The 16,877-nt window shown below is 51.2% G+C and overlaps 2 protein-coding genes across 3 annotated transcripts in view; one reads left to right on the forward strand and one right to left on the reverse strand.

Moving 5' to 3' along the window:
• Window positions 1–18: 18 nt before the first annotated feature.
• Window positions 19–5,789, forward strand: MRM3 (mitochondrial rRNA methyltransferase 3). 2 transcript variants are annotated; one of them, XM_090257735.1, is made up of 4 exons: window positions 19–340; window positions 576–820; window positions 2,724–2,891; window positions 5,170–5,789. In XM_090257735.1, the coding sequence occupies exons 1-4, from the start codon at window positions 36–38 to the stop codon at window positions 5,709–5,711; spliced, it is 1,260 nt and encodes a 419-aa protein (XP_090113861.1). In that variant the 5' UTR covers window positions 19–35; the 3' UTR covers window positions 5,712–5,789. The 2 variants fall into 2 exon arrangements, with proteins under 2 accessions (XP_090113861.1, XP_090113862.1); XM_090257736.1 differs by lacking the exon at window positions 19–340 and having other exon boundaries at window positions 698–762.
• Window positions 5,790–11,394: 5,605 nt separating this feature from the next.
• The window catches only part of NXN (nucleoredoxin), a 135,964-nt gene continuing 130,481 nt past the window's right edge, over window positions 11,395–16,877 (reverse strand). The window contains exons 7-8 of the mRNA XM_090291500.1: window positions 16,008–16,132; window positions 11,395–12,978 (exon numbers count right to left, since the gene is read on the reverse strand). Coding sequence (XP_090147626.1) covers window positions 12,796–12,978; window positions 16,008–16,132 — 308 coding nt within the window. The 3' untranslated portion in view covers window positions 11,395–12,795. The remainder of the gene's footprint in view (window positions 12,979–16,007; window positions 16,133–16,877) is intronic.

Here is a 16,877-nt window from a genome sequence, read left to right on the forward strand (position 1 = left end):
GCACTGTCGTAACGCAGCGCACGGCGCAGGGGAAGATGGCTGTCCTGGTGCAGGGCGTGCGGTGGCCCACGCGGCCTTTGCTACCGCTGGTCCGCACTTGGGACCTGGACGCCCGGCGCTGGGTCCGGGCGCTGCGGCGGAGCCCCGTGAAGGTGTTGTTCCCATCCGGACAGGTGGTGGAACGGAAGCCCGGTCCTGGGAAGCAGCCCCAGAAGGCGGTGGCCGAGGGCAGTTCCCATGCGCCGGGACTGCGGCAGGCGCCCCCCTCCCAGAAGCCCAGCACTTGGGAAGAGTCGGGGCTTCGCTACGATAAGGCTTTCCCAGGGGACAAAAGGCTGAGGTGATGTGTTGCTAAAGCTTGTGGGGGTAGCGCCGTTTTTCCCTGCGGGACCTTAACCTCGGGACTTATTCCAGTACCACCCGCTGGTTTTTATTTTGCACGCAGGGCAGAATAAGTATTTCTCGGAATAAGTTTGTTACTGCTTCTGTGAAGGTCTCTGTGTCTGTTAGAACTAGGAGTACCTCCGTATCGGGGATGTTTGGTAATTACCAGTCTTTCTGTTTCCCACCCACAGCACTGTAATGACGATAGTTAAGTCCAGGGCATTTCGGGAAAAGCAAGGGAAGATCCTGCTGGAAGGTCGCAGGCTGATTGCAGACGCCCTCAAGGCTGGTGCTGTGCCAAAAGTTTTCTTCTTTAGCCGCTTGGATTACGTCAAGGAGCTGCCCATGGATAAGCTGAAAGGGGTCAGCCTCATTAAGGTGAAATTTGAGGACATCAAGGATTGGTCCGACCTAGTAACACCACAAGGAATAATGGGTCAGTGGTCACAGAGTGTGTCACTCGCAGTAGGGACCTGCGATTATTTGTTTATACCTTTGTCAGGGTAACAGATTTTAAACGAAATTCAAAATGTTATTGCCTAACCTTTTCTTAAGATACCTAGAAAAATACAGTTCTCAAATCTTACATAAATTATGCATCTTATATTTTTGGTGGAAATTGAAGCCAGTGTTTCATACTCATTTGTGTTCTGGCTCTTTTTTCCTCACCTTATTTATTTATTTTTAGGTCACTTCAACCTTTAATGTCCAAGTAAAAATAAAGAAAACGTTTACTACAAGATTTAGTTGTCCGCTTCCACAAAACCTCAGCCAGTGCGGCGCTACCTGTCATCGACTCCCATTTTCCTAGAAGCAGGTTGGAGCAGTAAGCCACAATTTATTGGCCGGTCCAGCCCATTGAACAGGAAACCTTCTCTTCATTTGGTTGTACCTAACTTAAGGTTTTATGTAATTGTGTTGTTAGCACTTAGAAAGCTTTTTCTAAATGTGGGAAGACTAAATTCTTTATACCTTTTTGACATTGGAGTTATACTTAAGATCTGAGACTTGAATGCTGGTACATGTAGGGGCTTCCCTTCAATGGTCAGGGACAGCTTGGGCAGTGGGAGTTACCCTCAGGGTGCTGATGTTTAGTCCAGGGCCCATCATACCACTTGTGCCTGGAGAGAAAACTGGGGACTGTCTCGTTTCTGTAACCCAGGAAGTCACAGGAACCTGTGCCTCTGGGCTCAGAATTCTCCCCTAGGATGGGGGCTTGGACTGTTCAAGTTTTCCGCCCACTCTAAGTGACTGTACTCTCATTAGCTACGCCTCTGATCACTATTCCACGCCACAATGCCAGTATCACTCATGCTTGCCACTTTGGGCACATGTGCTAATAGTACAGTGTGTAGCCCCTTCATCACTATGTCTGTTTTGGTGACTTTATGGCCTTTGAATATATATATTATTTAGCATATCCTTATCATGCCTTATTTCAAATTTGAGTGGCGGGGGGGGGGGGGGAGTAAAGGGAGAAATAGATAAGCTCTGGTGCTTCCTTTCAGATGTCTAAAATCCAGGCATGTCAGTGGGGCCTGTGGAAGTAGTGAGTTCTCATCACTACAGCAGTTCAAGTAGAAGTTAAAGGATTTCTAAGGTTCCCTGCCCCGATGATGCTTGGTGGGTATCTGTGACTCTTAAGTGCAGGATATTCATATAGCACAGATGCCTGATACCATTCCGCTGCCTTCACCGGTAGTGTGGGTGCAGGCATTTGTGTGTTCTTGGTGTGGGTAAACTGAATAGCTGGTGGGGAGGGCAGTTTGGCAGTTTCAATGAACATTAATAGTGCACACACTATTCATTTCACCTACAGGTGTTTTTGCTGGGGAAGTATTTGGCCATATGCACAGAATCGCACAGGGTTTATTGCAAGGTTGTTTATAATAGGTGAAACTGGAAACAGTCTAAATGTCAGTCGAGAAAAAGTTAAATAACTGTACATTTAAGTTATAAAATAACATGCAGCAATTTAAAAGAATAAGGTAGCTCTGAATGCACTGACATGTTAAGTTCTCCAAGACATGTTATAGAGTTAGATCAATAGAATACAGAATAATACAGAGTAGAGTTCCTTTTTGTGTAAAAGAATAAAAGCACCTGTATATGAGTAGGTGTACATATATGCAGGTAGCTGCATGAACAAGTTCTGAAAAAAGAGGATACATTCCAAGATTGAAAGCAGTTATGTGGGAGATCACTGGGAGGGCTTTATGTTTGAATTCTTCCCATCAGAATGTATGCATGTAATTAAGAATATAGAAGGTGATAATGAAAAGTCAGATTATTCCCCATGTCCACATTAGACAAGTGACTTGCCTGTTTTGTTTCCTCAGGGATTTTTGCCAAACCTGACCATGTTAAGATGACATTCCCAGAGACTCAGCTTCGCCATTCACTGCCCTTATTGTTGATCTGTGACAATCTCCGTGACCCTGGGAACCTGGGGACGATTCTGAGGTCTGCTGCTGGGGCAGGCTGCAGCAAAGTATTACTCACCAAAGGTAAGAGGCATGGGACTGGGTGGACTGGGTGACCATTTGTAAGTGAGCTGGCTTTGTGGGCAGACACACATGGACTTGAATCCTGGATCTGCCCCTTGTTAGTTATAAGTCTGTGAGCAGTATTTTGAGTGTCAGGTTCCTCATCTGTAAAGTGGGTATAACAACAGAATCTTCTTGGTAGTGTTGTTAGGAGGATTAAGTGGCATGGTGCACATAAAATACTTAGCACTGTACCTGGCACATACTAATTCAGTAAATGTTGATTATCTGTTCAAATTATTTCTACACCTGCTAGGTTAAGTAAATAACTTAATCAGGGAAAGAAGTAGGTGCCAGTTTTAACACTTGGTTTTGAGTTTTTTACTTAAGGATCTTGAATTCCCAGACTGTTGGGTATATGATACTTTTCTAACTCTTGGACATTCTGAGTCCTGTGAAAGGAATGATTTCGAGAGCACAGTTATGAAATTGTGATGTATTCCTTAGGCTCGGAACACCCCACACACAAATTAGCCTCGTTACATTTCTTTTCTGTCCCCTCTCATTAGAGATAGGGATTAGTCAGCTTGGTTCTGAACAGACTTGCCTAACAGCTGGGACAAGCCTAAAATGCCCATTACAGCTTGAGGGGAGAGTGTGAGGGCGAGGATCATTCGTTAGAAGCACCCAGGTTGCCTTTTGGTGTGAACATTGGCACCATTGCTGAGAATTGCCTGTATCGCTCCTTTTACCTCCTCGCCCAGTCACACATCGTCAGAGCACATTTCTCCGCTGGTGTGAGAGCTGGGCGCTGGGGCTCCTGCATCGGTGCCCACTGACAGCCCCCCCCCCCCCCCCGCTGAGAGCTCTGAGAGCAGGTGTGGTTTTGGAAATGTGCCTGTGTCGTCCTGGTGGGAGGGTTTTCATGACGATGCTGTGGCTGGTGTGTAAGAGGTGGGGAAAGAGTTGGGAACACTTGGTGTGGTGCCCACTGCTGAGGACGTGGGGATGAGGGGGAAGCTCATCTTGCCCTGCACTCCCCACCAAGTGGGGGGGTCACACCAAGATGGCTTTCCTTGTGAGTCTGGGCCCCTCATGTCTGAAATAACCTCTAACGAGAAGACTTGTGCTAACAAGTCAGGGGAACATGGCAGATTTGTGGTGCCCTGGTCCTGCTGTCCTCTCTAGCCTGTGGTCCTGGGAAGGGCGGTGTGTGTGCCGACGCATCGCAGTGGTGGGGCTTAGCACACGCCCGTACATGGCAGCGTGGCCCTTCCAGCCTTCTCCCTGTAAGAGCAGGTGAGGAGTGCAGGACAAGGCTTAGCCTCGGCTCTCCCGGGGTTACTGTAATTGCCTCCCGTCTCATTTCCCCACCCCTGGGACCGTCCCTGCTCCAGTCCAGATTCATCATTGAAGCCAAATGGGTCTTTCTAAATCATAAACCAGATTCTGTTGCTACTTTGTTTAAAATACTTAAATGTCACTTATATCGCCTTCTAGATGAAATCCTAAAATCCTCATCCCCAGCTTCCCCAACTCCCTTTAAGTTGGTCCTTGCCTGCCTCCCGTCTTGTCTCCCACCGCACCTACCCATCAGTGTTCCTGACTCACCGTACTTACAGTTCCCAGGCTGTGGCGCTCTTCCCCTTGGGTAGCTTTGTCCTTGGCCCTGGCTTTTCTCTGACAAGATCCTCCTGTCCTTCAGGATCCAGCTCAGTGTCCTGTTCCCTGGGATGTTTTTCCTGATAGTACTGCTTTGTACAAGGGTTTTCTGTTAGCCTGTTCATGCTGCTTCAGTACCATGAGCTCCTTCAGGACCAGACTTGAATGGTCTTTGCACTTCCATACAGTGGCTGGCAGATGTGCATGGGAAATGCTGAAGGGATGAATAAAGTCTCTTTCAGCACTAGCAGGAATTCCTCCTATAGTCCTTTGCTGGACGTTGCCTTAAGGGGGAGACAGAGGTACCAGCAATCCAGAGGCAGCAGTAGGACATTTTTTGCTTTATCTCCTGATCACAGTTAAGCCAACTTACTCCGTAATCCCCTAGTCTGGAGAGGTTTGTAGTTTTTTAAAGTTGTTTTTATTTTTTATTTATTGATTTTAGAGAGGGGAAGAGAGAGACATCCATTTGTTGTCCCACTTATTGATGCATTCATTGGTTGATTCTTGTATATGCCCTGAGTGGGGATCAAACCCACAACCTTGGTCTATCAGGACAATGCTCTCTCTAACCAACTGAGCTGCCCAGCCAGGTTGGGTTTGTAATCTTAATTGGATCCTATCTTTTGTTTTCTAGGCTGTGTGGATGCCTGGGAGCCCAAAGTGCTACGGGCGGGTATGGGTGCTCATTTCCAGGTGCCCATCATCAACAACCTGGACTGGGAATCAGTACCCAGTTACTTGCCTCCCGATGCCTGTGTCTACGTGGCAGACAACTGTGGCCTTTCTGCCCAGGCCCAGGTATCTAATAAAGCCAGTGACCATGGCTGGATGTGTGACCAACAACTCTCAAAGCTTCACAAGTATGAGGAAGAGGAGGAGGATGATCTAGAAACTGGAGCCGGTAAAGGCTGGCTCCCTGAACTTGAGGTCCAGAGTTACGACTTGGACTGGACAGAGGCCCCAGCAGCTGTGGTCATAGGTGGGGAGACCCATGGCGTGAGCCTGGAGTCCCTGCAGTTGGCTGAGAGCACTGGGGGCAAGAGGCTGCTAATCCCTGTCGTGCCTGGCGTGGACAGCCTGAACTCGGCCATGGCGGCCAGCATCCTGCTTTTCGAGGGGAAAAGACAACTGCGGTTAAGGGCGGAACACGTAAGCAGGAACCCGAGTTGCCACTGAGAGGGGACACGGAAGTCATCCTCAGTTTGAGGTTGTCTCCAGCTCCTCCCACAGTTAGTAATTGTGGCTTCTCAGCAGGTAGGCATGATGCTTTCGGTTATTGGAAAAAGAATTTCCCTGATTTTCTGCCTATTCTCAAAAATAACAAAAGATCAGAATTCTTCCTGAGAGCTCCCATTTCTCCCTATTTCATATATATATATATCAAGACCCCAGGTGATGGCTGGCATTCAGTAGCTAGCGGGTCTTTTGGCCTGGCTGTGTCTGTCTCTGCAATGGGTCTGTTCAGGCCCTGACTTAAAACAGCCACCGTGTATGTGTAACATGATTCCCCCCCGTTTCTAGAGAAACAGCTCAGTTCCTCAGGTACTGGTATACCTTCTTAGTGCCTCTGCAGATATCTTTTTGAGGGCTCTGTTCAGAAAAGGAGAAAACAGCTTTTCAATCTTCAGCTTAATCCTGCATCTGTCAGGAAAGCCGTACCCTTTTTACTCACTTTCTGAACACTTTTGGTTACGTGTAGAACTGGGGTTACTTATTTACATTTAGCCTGTCTCCCACATAGAGGAACAGAACTGCTTAGGAAAATGCCCGCATTCCTGGCTGCTGGGAACAGAGGGCTGCTGCAAGAGGGGAGAGGCTGAGGTTCCGAGGATGCAAGCTTGGGTCCACAACACTGCTGCAAGACTGCTGTTCTGTCAAACCCCCAAGGGACAAGAGTGAGCCAGATCCTGCTCAGGGGTCAGCTTGGATGTAGCCTGGAATGTGAGGGCAAATGCAGATAGTAATCACTATTTTAAGTCACTGTGCAGGGGGTGGGGGGTGGGACTAAAGTCTGGGACCTATTTCAAAGCACTGCTTTTGCACCCGCAGAGAATATGGTTGGAGCTGTGGACGACACTCACAGTGTAGTTGCTCCCCATCCCTGCTGTGCACCAGCTCCTGCAATGGTTAGGACTCCTTGGGAGCTCCTCCGCTGCCCATTCCAGGGAGGCTGAGTTGCCAGCATGCCCAAGAGGAGCTGTGATCCCCCTTCTCCTTTGGCTCCCCCAGGTCCCTGGTTAAAGTTCCTCTCAAGAGAACCAAAGCTCAAGCATGACTCACGCCCCGAGTGATAGCGGGGGTGGGGTGGGGTTGCTTTGGCATGTTAGAGGAGCGGGTTTTTTGCAGGAACAGTGGTTAGCCTATGCTCTGCCAGGCTTACGGGCCAGAACTGCTGCTCTGGTGCACCCCCTCTGGTCTGGGCCTGCCTAGGGCCCCACACAAATGTCCCATGCAAGTGACCCACAGATTGATCTTAAGACCATCAGGTTTTAGAGGGTAGATGAGCCTACCAAGGCTGGGCCTATTCTGCTGGCCATACTGCCCATCACACCCGCAGGCTAAATCCGGGGGCCAGTCCAGGAAACTACCACTCCTGTTGACATTTGTTCTCTCAACACCTTGGAAAAGGGTTAAAGAAACAAATCACTAAAAGTGGTGCTCAGCGTGAAACCAATCTGTAGTTTCTGTCCCTGGGTTACTGTTCCTGCTCATTTTTGTTACAAAATAAAAATCAGTGAAAGAAGAACAAATCCTGTACCTTGTCCTTGTTCAGAAAAACAACAATGCAAAACAGTATACCTGGCAAGTAAGTCTAAGCCTGTTTTATCCTGGGTGTGAAATGGAAAGGAAACTTATACATTGTGCTCCCTTTGTGGTCAGTGGCGTATATACCATGCCTTGTGAGTTCCTTTTGTATTTTTGTGGGTGTAATTTAACCGAAGGGAGGGCAAATTTTCCTTTCTTTAAAATGACTACAGAGGAAGTTCTTGTTTGCAGAGTAATATTGGAAAATTGCTATCTTCAATTCTCAATTTTGAGACCAACAATTTGTTCTGTCACTATTTCCCCAAGGAATAAAAACTGAGCAGAACACAATAAGCAAAATACTGCTTGGCCGAAGGAGCTGCCCCTTGCCTTTGTGTTTGCACATGGCTGTAATATCATTTCTGCCACAAGGTGGCAGCCGTGCCTCGAAACCATTCCCAGCCCTGATGAAGGGTGGGGATTTTTTTCTGGAATTTAGGTGAAAAAGAGGATGGAGTAAAAAGTCTCCCTCCACCACAGGGCCTTTGCAAGCCATTCGTGCTCAGGGGTGCTGAAGTTGGAGACTCATCCAGATTGTCAGAAGTTCTCCAGGCAGAATCTGAAGTATATGAGGACAGTGGACCAAAAACTAAGGAGAAAACGCATAGAAATGAGAAGTGATCACGGGGAAATAAAAAACAAAAACAACTAGCACAACTTTTCCCTTTGAGTGGATCCTGAGAAAGCAGCTTTGGGCAAATGCGCTGTCCTCAGGCCATGCTGGGAACCCACTGCCCAGCCCTTGGCTGGGAACCTCCAGGCAGGGGGAGCTGAAACCTTGTCCCTTCCCCCAGTCACAGCTGCTCACTCCCACATTAAGGCCCAGAGGATGAACAGACCTCAGGTCAGGACTGGCTCCACCTGGGACGTGGCACTTGCCCCAGGCTTCACAGCAACACCAGATGTCACCGCTACCCAAGCCGAGCTGCAGTCAGCTCCACGTCTATCATTCTGCCACCAAGACTCCAAAACAGCGCCTCCCCCAGGGTTCTGTGGCCGGTGCTGAAGAGCCAGGCTGCCCTGCAGGGCCCAGGGCTGGCTTCTCCGCCCAGCTATCTCTGTCCTGCAGGAGATCTGACTGGCTCACCTTTTAATATTTTGGGGAACACTCATTTAGACACCTTTAAACTTGAAGATCTTATTTTTATCAATTACTACATGAAGGTAATAAGCTAGAAGCCAAATGAACGGATGAGCCTGGGTGACTGGGATGACATAGTCTCTGAACTAGGTGGTGGTGTTGCATTGGAGCAGCTGAGATGGCTACTGGGGCTGCTGCTCGAAGGCCAAGTGCGACTGAAAAATCTGAATACATTGTGGATGGTATCGGTTCTGTCCTTACATTTGTTTGTAGGGAAGAGCAACTTTATTCAGCTGAAGTGTCTTAGGAGAAGGCTATCCCCTAAACTGCTGCTTCCTCCAAGTGCAAGAAAGTTGTGAACAAAGGTTGGGGAGGTGGCTGAGCTGCAGCAGGGTCTGGCCTCCAGTCCCCCCTGGCACCCCATATGACTGACTACAAGCCTGACTGCAAGCTGGCAGAGTGGCTCTTGATTGGTTGGGCACTCCCATATCCTCTGATGTCCAAGGAGATCTTAGGCCCTGGCCCTACGATCCTGCCTCCTGCTTTATCCTGAGCCATGTGGGTGACTTAGCTGCATGAGGCACGAGCAGCCACAAATCCAGACCCAAAGCTGTCTTGTCTCCTTTGGGCTTCCCATGGCCTGTTGGCCTGGGCACAGGCTTTCATGCCTTGGCACATTATTTAATGGAAACAGTCCCTCAGAACAAGTCCTACTCAAATTTAATAATATACTTCCTGGCTTGGGAAGTACTCCAAACACCAGGGGGGTGAGAGAGATGTTTTCAGAGTGAAGCATATTCACTTCATGCTTTCACATACAAGGTGTGCGTAGAATATCCTAATGTCCTATTTCCCCCAGCAGGAGAAACCCTAGCCATAAAGCAGACCCGATATAAAATTCTCCTACGTACAAGTCTGTTGTTTCCTGGAAAACATTTCACCCTTTGCACGTGCACCATTAGCACCCATAATGAAGCTGATAAACAACAGCTATTTGTCCCGAAAGAATTCTCCCTTGAGCAGCCTGCTTGGAGGGAAGCAGGGTGTGCTCTTGTCCTTATTGGTTCCAGCAAAGAAGGATACAGGCTAAGTGCTCACTTCAACAGAGCCGCTTTGGGGCGAATTTGAAAGCTCCTCCTGAGCTTGGGCCTCTGTCAGTCCTTGGTGCACAAAGCAGCGTGCAGAGAAAACCTGCAGAGAGTATGGCTGAGCCTCCCGCCATCTACTGCAGAGGCATCCTGGTCCTGTCCGGCAAGCTCGGCCTGCCCAGCCCAGGGGAAATGACAGTGAACAGAATGTATGCATGGCCGCGCCGCACTGCGTGACCACAGGGGCGTGGGCCAAATGCTCGCTCAGGTCCCTCCCAGCACTAATTCATGTGCACAGTCTTTCCACGCGTGCATGCACACACGTGTGGTTTTCTCTGAGGTGACGGTGCACCAGCTTATTAGATCTGGCAGATCTGTTCCTGGACCATATCCTACTATGTCTTTATATCATTGCAGAATTCATTTTGCTGCCCTACAAAAAAGCAGCAGGCGAGAACAGCTTTTCAGTGTCTTTAATTAGGCAACAGGAAAAAACAAAGTCTGGCTGAAAACTACCACTTGGAGCTTGGCTGATGCCAGAAAAGCAGTACTGGCTCCTTGTGCCATTAATTGCAAGGCCTCACGTGGAGGGGAGGCAAAGGAAGCTGGTTTTCAGCTGCCCTCTGGCATTTGCAGCTTTGAGTTGTAATACCAGTCCCAAAAGTGTACCTTTTATCTTAAGCAGATCTTTATTGTTGGGGACAGGTTAAAAAAAATATCTCACCTCTTGTGAAAACTGGTAGAATCGAATGTGGAAGTCATTGTGGTGAACACAGATCTGGAGCCCCAGGCTGGCATTTTGACAACCACCATCCTGCCTCAACCTGCAGGGCGTGGTTTCCTCCGCCGCTGTCAGAACCCTTGAAAACGCGGCAGCTGGTGGTGTAACCTGCTTCCAATTAGCGACAAGATTTTAAGGTACTTTGGAGGTGCCTAGTAGAAATTAAGAAGCCACCCACTTCGTCTGCACCAGTCACCTGTAAGATCTCTCGCACTATCAAGAAGGGGGGTATTTCCCTGGCACCGGCTGCTCCTCTCCCAGTGCTGTCCCCCAAAGTCACCACTATAAAAACCCATGCCCCTTTCTAGTGAACCTTCCCAGTGCTGTTGACTAACCTGCACACCCACTCTAAAGGCGGCTTCTGGCGTCAAGGCTCCTCCCGCTGACATCAGGCAAGCCGTTCGGTCAGCCCTGTACCAGCCACGGCAGGATCGCAGGGGCCTGAGGTTTCTGTTGCAGTGACTACAGGGACTCCTCACTGGACTGGGCTTCTCCCACCCCAGAAGCAGCTGCTGCGAGACCACCTTTCCTCCAAGGTCATCACAATACAGGGTACAGACAGAAATCCTGCCCATTTTCCAATCAAGATGAACCTCAGCTTGTCCCCACCCCCACCCCAGTCCCCGAGGGAGATACTGGCAGGGTTCCCAGGGAAGCCCCTGGCCCTCAGACAGAGCTAGTTTTGCGGGTTTCCAAGTACTGCCCTCTTCTTCACAGGGAGACACAGGCCGGGTTCCTGCGTTTCTGCACCTGGACTTCTCTGACTTCCAAGCACCTGTACCCCTAGAGGGAGGGAATGAGCATGCGTGTTCACAAGGATGTCTGGGAGTCCACTGCCTGCAATGGCAAGCTGGACCAGGAGAGAGGCAGCCAGAACTCCAGCAGGGACCTGCCTCTGATGCGCTATTCCAAACGCACGAGCTTCCAGGCTTCGGAGGGTTTGACAGATGGCCACCGGAGGTCTCAGGGTTCTCAACAATCCTGACACATAGCTCTCAGGTATCCAATGAAATCTGAGAGGGCCTCCGATGTGCCATCCCCCACTACCCACCTCCTAAGAGGGCACAGCACCATAAGCAAGATTTTATTAAGGACAGGAAAGGCTGAGTGGTTGATAGCATCCAGAGATGCCTGCTTTATTTGTTACCAGGTGACTGCATTTTCAGGCTGGTGACATTAAGTAACAGTCTAATTCCCAACTAATTTTGTACCTCTGACCTACAAATCAACAATCCAACTCAGCAAGGAGCAACGGTGTCACGGCTAACTGGGGGCTGGGTTTTCCAAATAAATGGTCTTGTTGGCAGAGAGCTGTGAGGGGAGCCAAGGCCTGGGGTTGCTTTCAAGACCCTGATGCCTGGTTGAAAGAGGCTGACACCTGCAAGTCCCCAGGAGAAGCCCTCCTTTCCAGCTCCTAAGAACACAGATGTTTTTCTCCTTTTTGTGGTCAGTTCAGCCCAAATAAGGAGCCGAGCAGCCAGGCAACGTGGGTCCAAGGCCCATTCTTCATCGACATGTCCTCTGCCTCACTCCCACCCCAGGGCACAGCTTTCTGCAGCTTCTTAGGAAAAAGCCAGGCTCCTGGTAATGTCTCTTTTTTTAGTTCTGCTTTGAAAAGAAAAGGGAATGACGGGTATCCAAAGGTGGGCCCAAGCACCGTGGCCCAGCCCCAGCTGTCAGAGCCGGGCTGGGTCAGAGACCTGCGCTGGCGAGAGGCGGTGCTCCTATAGGGACCACGGCCAAGTGCATCTTGGGAAGATGTCCAAGGGAAAAATTTATTAACAAAATTCCAAGCTAGTAAGGACTGTTCATATGAGAAGGCAGAAACTTAGAGAAGGTCAAGATCAAGGAAGAGAGATAAGGAAGGAATGAAAAGCTCTTATCCCACGGTAGGAGCTCGATCAAAGGAAGCAATTACTCTATGAATCATGACTGTAGCTATTTCTTTTCTCTCACCAGAAAAGAACACAAGCTTCCTTTGAGATCTGAGATCCTCCTGCCCAAGAATCAACTGACCAGCTAGTGTTTTTCCCTCAGACCAAGACAGACTAAGTTACCTAGAAAAGGATTTCTCACCAGAAGCTCTACGCTGAGGCCTAACGAGGCGGCGGCCCTTTCCCTGCTCCGCCTGTGTCACTGAACCGTGTGAGCCAGAGCACGATGCAGTGTCCCTTCGTGCTCACCGGCAGGACACCTGGGTAAACACCTCACCGACAATGGGTGACAGAGAGTAGCGCAGCCCCAGCTCTGGCCGGGCTACGGCAGCCCTGCGAATCCCAAGCAGAGTCTTCGAACACGGTGGGTTCTTCTGCACTGAGAGGACGCGCACCCTAGGGTGCTGGCTGAGGAGTTAATGCAGAAAACAAGGCACCACAGAGAGGTTGGACACTGGGGCTGTGTGACTCAGGACACGCTGAAAAAGTCCACGGACGGAGGGAAGGAAGGGGAGGAGGAGGAGGAGGAGGAGACTGAGTTTTAAATAACGTCTCACGAGGTGGAGCCCCCTTAGATGGGCTCTGGTTTGAGCTTTTCTGCTAGGAAGTCATTCACAAAGGCCTCCACGATGGCAGGGGTGATCTCTTCCACGTCCATCACGTACTTGGCCCGGGCGGACATGTCCAGTATGGTGAGCAAAGGGGCAGCCTCAGGCAGGTTGGTATAATCTCGCAGGGAGTCGGTCATGTCATCCTGCAAGTCACCAGAAGGGAGAGAGGACCCGTAAATTTTCAAGGAGGAGTCAACAGTCCCCCGGGCCCAGGCTCCCAGATGGCATGCAATGGAGCCACTCCAGCACCATCCTGAAGAGCAGCCCCCCTCACCCCCACAGGAAAAAGGGTCTCTCAGAACTGGGAGCAGTGGACCCTGCCCTGGCTTGCAGAGGGAGGGTTGGTTCCTAAAATTCTCTCTCTGCATCACCCCCAGCCCCCAGGCAAGTCTTCCTTCTTGATTAACATGAAAGCCACTTTCACGTCTTCTGCTTTGCAAAAATGTGATGTCTTCTGATTATTCACTTTTGCAATCAAGTCTCCATCATTTGTGGCCCCACTGTGGAGTACCTGAGGCCAGGCTGGACTTCCACACTGAATGTGTTTAAACCCAGCTGACCCCGCCCCACCTGGTGGTTTTAGAAGGCAGGTGTCGCAGAACTAGCTGAGAAGACAGGGCTATAAACATATTACTGAGGTTGACAAGAGTCACTGTATTCATCTGAGCAGGAAGCTGGCCCTTTATCACGTATTCACAGTGACTGTCCAGGGGAACTTCCCTAATATGAGATGTAGCCTTATGAAGTGTAAAGGCAAACACAGAAATCCAAAGACGAGAAAGATCTGTATGGGGCCAATCACTTGGGACAACCTTTTATGCCGTTGACCCTCACTTGGTAGGGAACAGAAAATGGACTCCCAAGGCTGTCTCACTATAAAATGTACAATATTCTAAACCAAATGAAAAGACCCGAGTCACTGTGCTGAGAAAGGGCGTGGGGTACCCCTGGCCTTCCATGTTGGCGAGCAAGAACAATGAAATTTACAGCTCACCGGTTTCTGAGACAAAAAATCATTTCTTCCTCAAAGAGAAACTCTTTAGGAAGACTATTGGTGATGTCTTTATCCCCCACCCCAGAAACAACACCCACTTTGCAACACTGCCGGGCAATTCAAGATTCCCGGCACTGGTTACCCAATTCAGGCCCCCATGTGGGCAAATAAACAATCCTCATGATAAACAGAGGGGAGACACCTGGGCAAAGACTGTACATCAAACTCCCCTCCCCAACCCTCCCCTCTCAGCAAACCACAGGGAGATGAATTTCAATGTCTCTATGGCTTCAGAGGGGATGGCTTCTGCCTGTCAGAGTCGACAGGATCAAGACAAACCAGGAACCCCCTTAGCCCTGGATGGGGTGAGAGGCCGGAGTCCTGGGCTCAGGGGTGCTCAGTCACTGTCCGATGCTCCAGCACCCTGTGTTCATCCCCATTCCACGCTAACCTGCTTCTCAGCAGGAGGACAGAGAACTGGACCAGGAGCCCAGCTGCAATGCACAGGAAGCGCGCGGCGGCCAGGTCAGGAACGGAGCAGTGGATGACCAAGCTGCTCTGTCCAGATCCCTGGTCCCGACATCCTTCCCTGATGGGCCTGTCTGTCCACCTGCCAACCACAAGGACAAAAGGGGCAGGGCCGCTCTGCTTCTGAAGCCACACTGACCTTACGCTCATTCCTCTGTCTGTCACCAGCTTAAGGTGTGACTTTGTTAAGTCCCTTCTCTGAGCCCAGGTCTCCTGCCCTGTAAGATGGATTTAACACCAGCTCCCAGGGGGCCAGGGGAGGCATGAGAGCCAGCCAGCACTCAGCCCAGCTGCCTGGCCTGGAGCTGTCTCACCTTCCCGGAGCCCCCTCGCTTTCCTCACCTCTGAAACAGTAACGATTGCAGCCCCGCTGGACAGCCGGGGACAAATGGGCGGTGCAGGGGAAGCTCTGGGCTTGCTTGGTGGCTGGCATGTAGAAACTAACCCGCAAACGCTCCACTTCCGCTGCATTTCTGCAGCAGTTCCTGGAGCCCTCCAGCCCCTCCCCGACCCCAGCTCAGCCCTTCCTGTTCTGCACCCATTTTTTCTCTCAGAGCCATTAGGAAGGGGTTGGAGTTTAATAAATTCAGAGCGGCCTCCATGCGTGCTTTGTGTGGTGGGGGCTCGTAGAGCCCCAAGGCAGGGCCCTGTGAACCTGCTTTGTTCTCTCAGCCCCACAGCCAGGCAGGGTGACTTCCACTGCCTGCAGGGGCCCAGCAGGGCTTCTCGGGGGAGGCTAATGAAGGGGTGATGAACGGGTGCTGGCTCAGGGTGTCTGGCTGCTGCTGCCTCTCCTGGGATCCAAGCACAGTGTGAAATGAGCACGGGGCTCTGAGCAACTGGAGGGACAGGTGGGTGGAAGGAGGGCAGAGGCTTCAAAAAGTGCGCCTTTCAATAACCAGGTTCTGGCCACAGCCTGACAGGGTAGTGGAGGTGGTGGAGCACGCATGGAAGAGGGCTCCTGGGGGTGGCAACCGAAATAGTGCGCCATGGTGTGGCCATCTTACAGGTATCCCCACGCCTGCAGGGTGGCGGCTCCTACACCTGGGGAAGGCAGACACCTGCCGCAGGGGCCCCACTGAAGGGCCCGGCCTTCCCACCCTGTGAACAAGTCCTCTGCTCCGTCCAGCACAGCTTCAAGCGTCTGGCTTTGAGTGAAAGAGATAGGATGTCAGCAGTTTCAGCCTCAGCACCGTCCCTGGGCTGGCTGGGACACTGCAGGTCAGAGCTGCGGCCCCCAGCGGAATCCTTCCGACGGGAAAAGCTCACCTGGCAGGTGGTGAGGAGGGACTGACCCAGCAGACACTCCCTAAAGCAGCAAGGGCCTGGTCTGAACTCGCCCCAGGGGAGTGAGTGTCGACCACAGTCTGGCAGCTGCCCCTCGTCCCCAGCGGCCTGGGAGATGTGCAGAGGGGGCTGTGTGCTGGGAAGGGCGTCATCCTGCTGTGCTGACGAGGGAGGAGGAAGCAGCCACTGCTGGGCAGGGTGCTCCACGACGGATGACAGCACACCTTTCCACACCACATCTGTCCCTGGGCTCCCCCAGAGAGAAGCACCGACTCCCCGGACCCCAGGTGCCCTTCAACGTCCCCAAAGCCCATCACATGTTCTAACAGTCAGAGCCTGTTCTGGCCCCGGCCGCATGCTCACCTCTCCTGCCACAAAGAACAGAAGCGGCGCCTCCTCCTCTTTGGCTTTGTACTTGGCAATGATCTTCTCAGCTATTGGCTGGATCAGCTGCTTGGCTGCCTCAGACTCCCCATCATCCTCAGAATCTGTGATGGGGAGAGAAATATGGAAGCACAATGGTCTGTCAGTGAGTGGTGCCTCCTGAGGGCACCTGCGAATGGGGGAAATGCTCCCCTGGGAGTGCAGGCCTCACCTTGGGGTGTGGAGCATGGGATTCCTGTGCTTCCCCGCTCACTCAGCGCTCTCCTGCACCACACTCCCCAGGAACAACTCACCTCACTGAACAGCACACTAATGCCCCAAACAAATGAGAGCCTTGTCACTGAATTCTTCACAAACCCTCCTGAGAAGCTAAACTTCCCCTAAGCCAGGACCTGATGTCCCGGCAGATTTTCTCACAGCCACAGGATGAGATGCCATGACCTCAGATGACTGACTTCCTCAGGACACTGGCAGAGGCAGTGGCTGTGGGGAGGCACAGCTAACAGTCACTCCCTGGGAGGGGACAGGCTGCTGCAGGAGGGTGCAGAGCACCCAGCCCAGCTCCCCAGAGCCCCCGGTGAGGCATCTCTTGCCTCCAGGAGCAGCCATACACTGGGGGCCCCAGGGCTCACTCCTGCTGAACCCTATGACTGAGAACAAGAGTGACACCCCCAAGTTGCACAGCTCGGGGGTTGGGGGGCGGGTGCCAGTGGACAATTTTCACCCAGAAATGCCACACATGCCTGCACTGTGCAGATTCTGTGGGACACACTCTAGATCCATATCTAATTAGCTCCGTGATGCTGGGAGCTTGCTTTGCTCCCCTGGGACCCCGTTTCCATGTCTGAG

Source organism: Furipterus horrens, unplaced genomic scaffold (assembly GCF_987537825.1).
Source record: "Furipterus horrens unplaced genomic scaffold, mFurHor1.1.pri manual_scaffold_11, whole genome shotgun sequence".
NCBI classification, from domain to species: Eukaryota; Metazoa; Chordata; class Mammalia; order Chiroptera; family Furipteridae; genus Furipterus; species Furipterus horrens.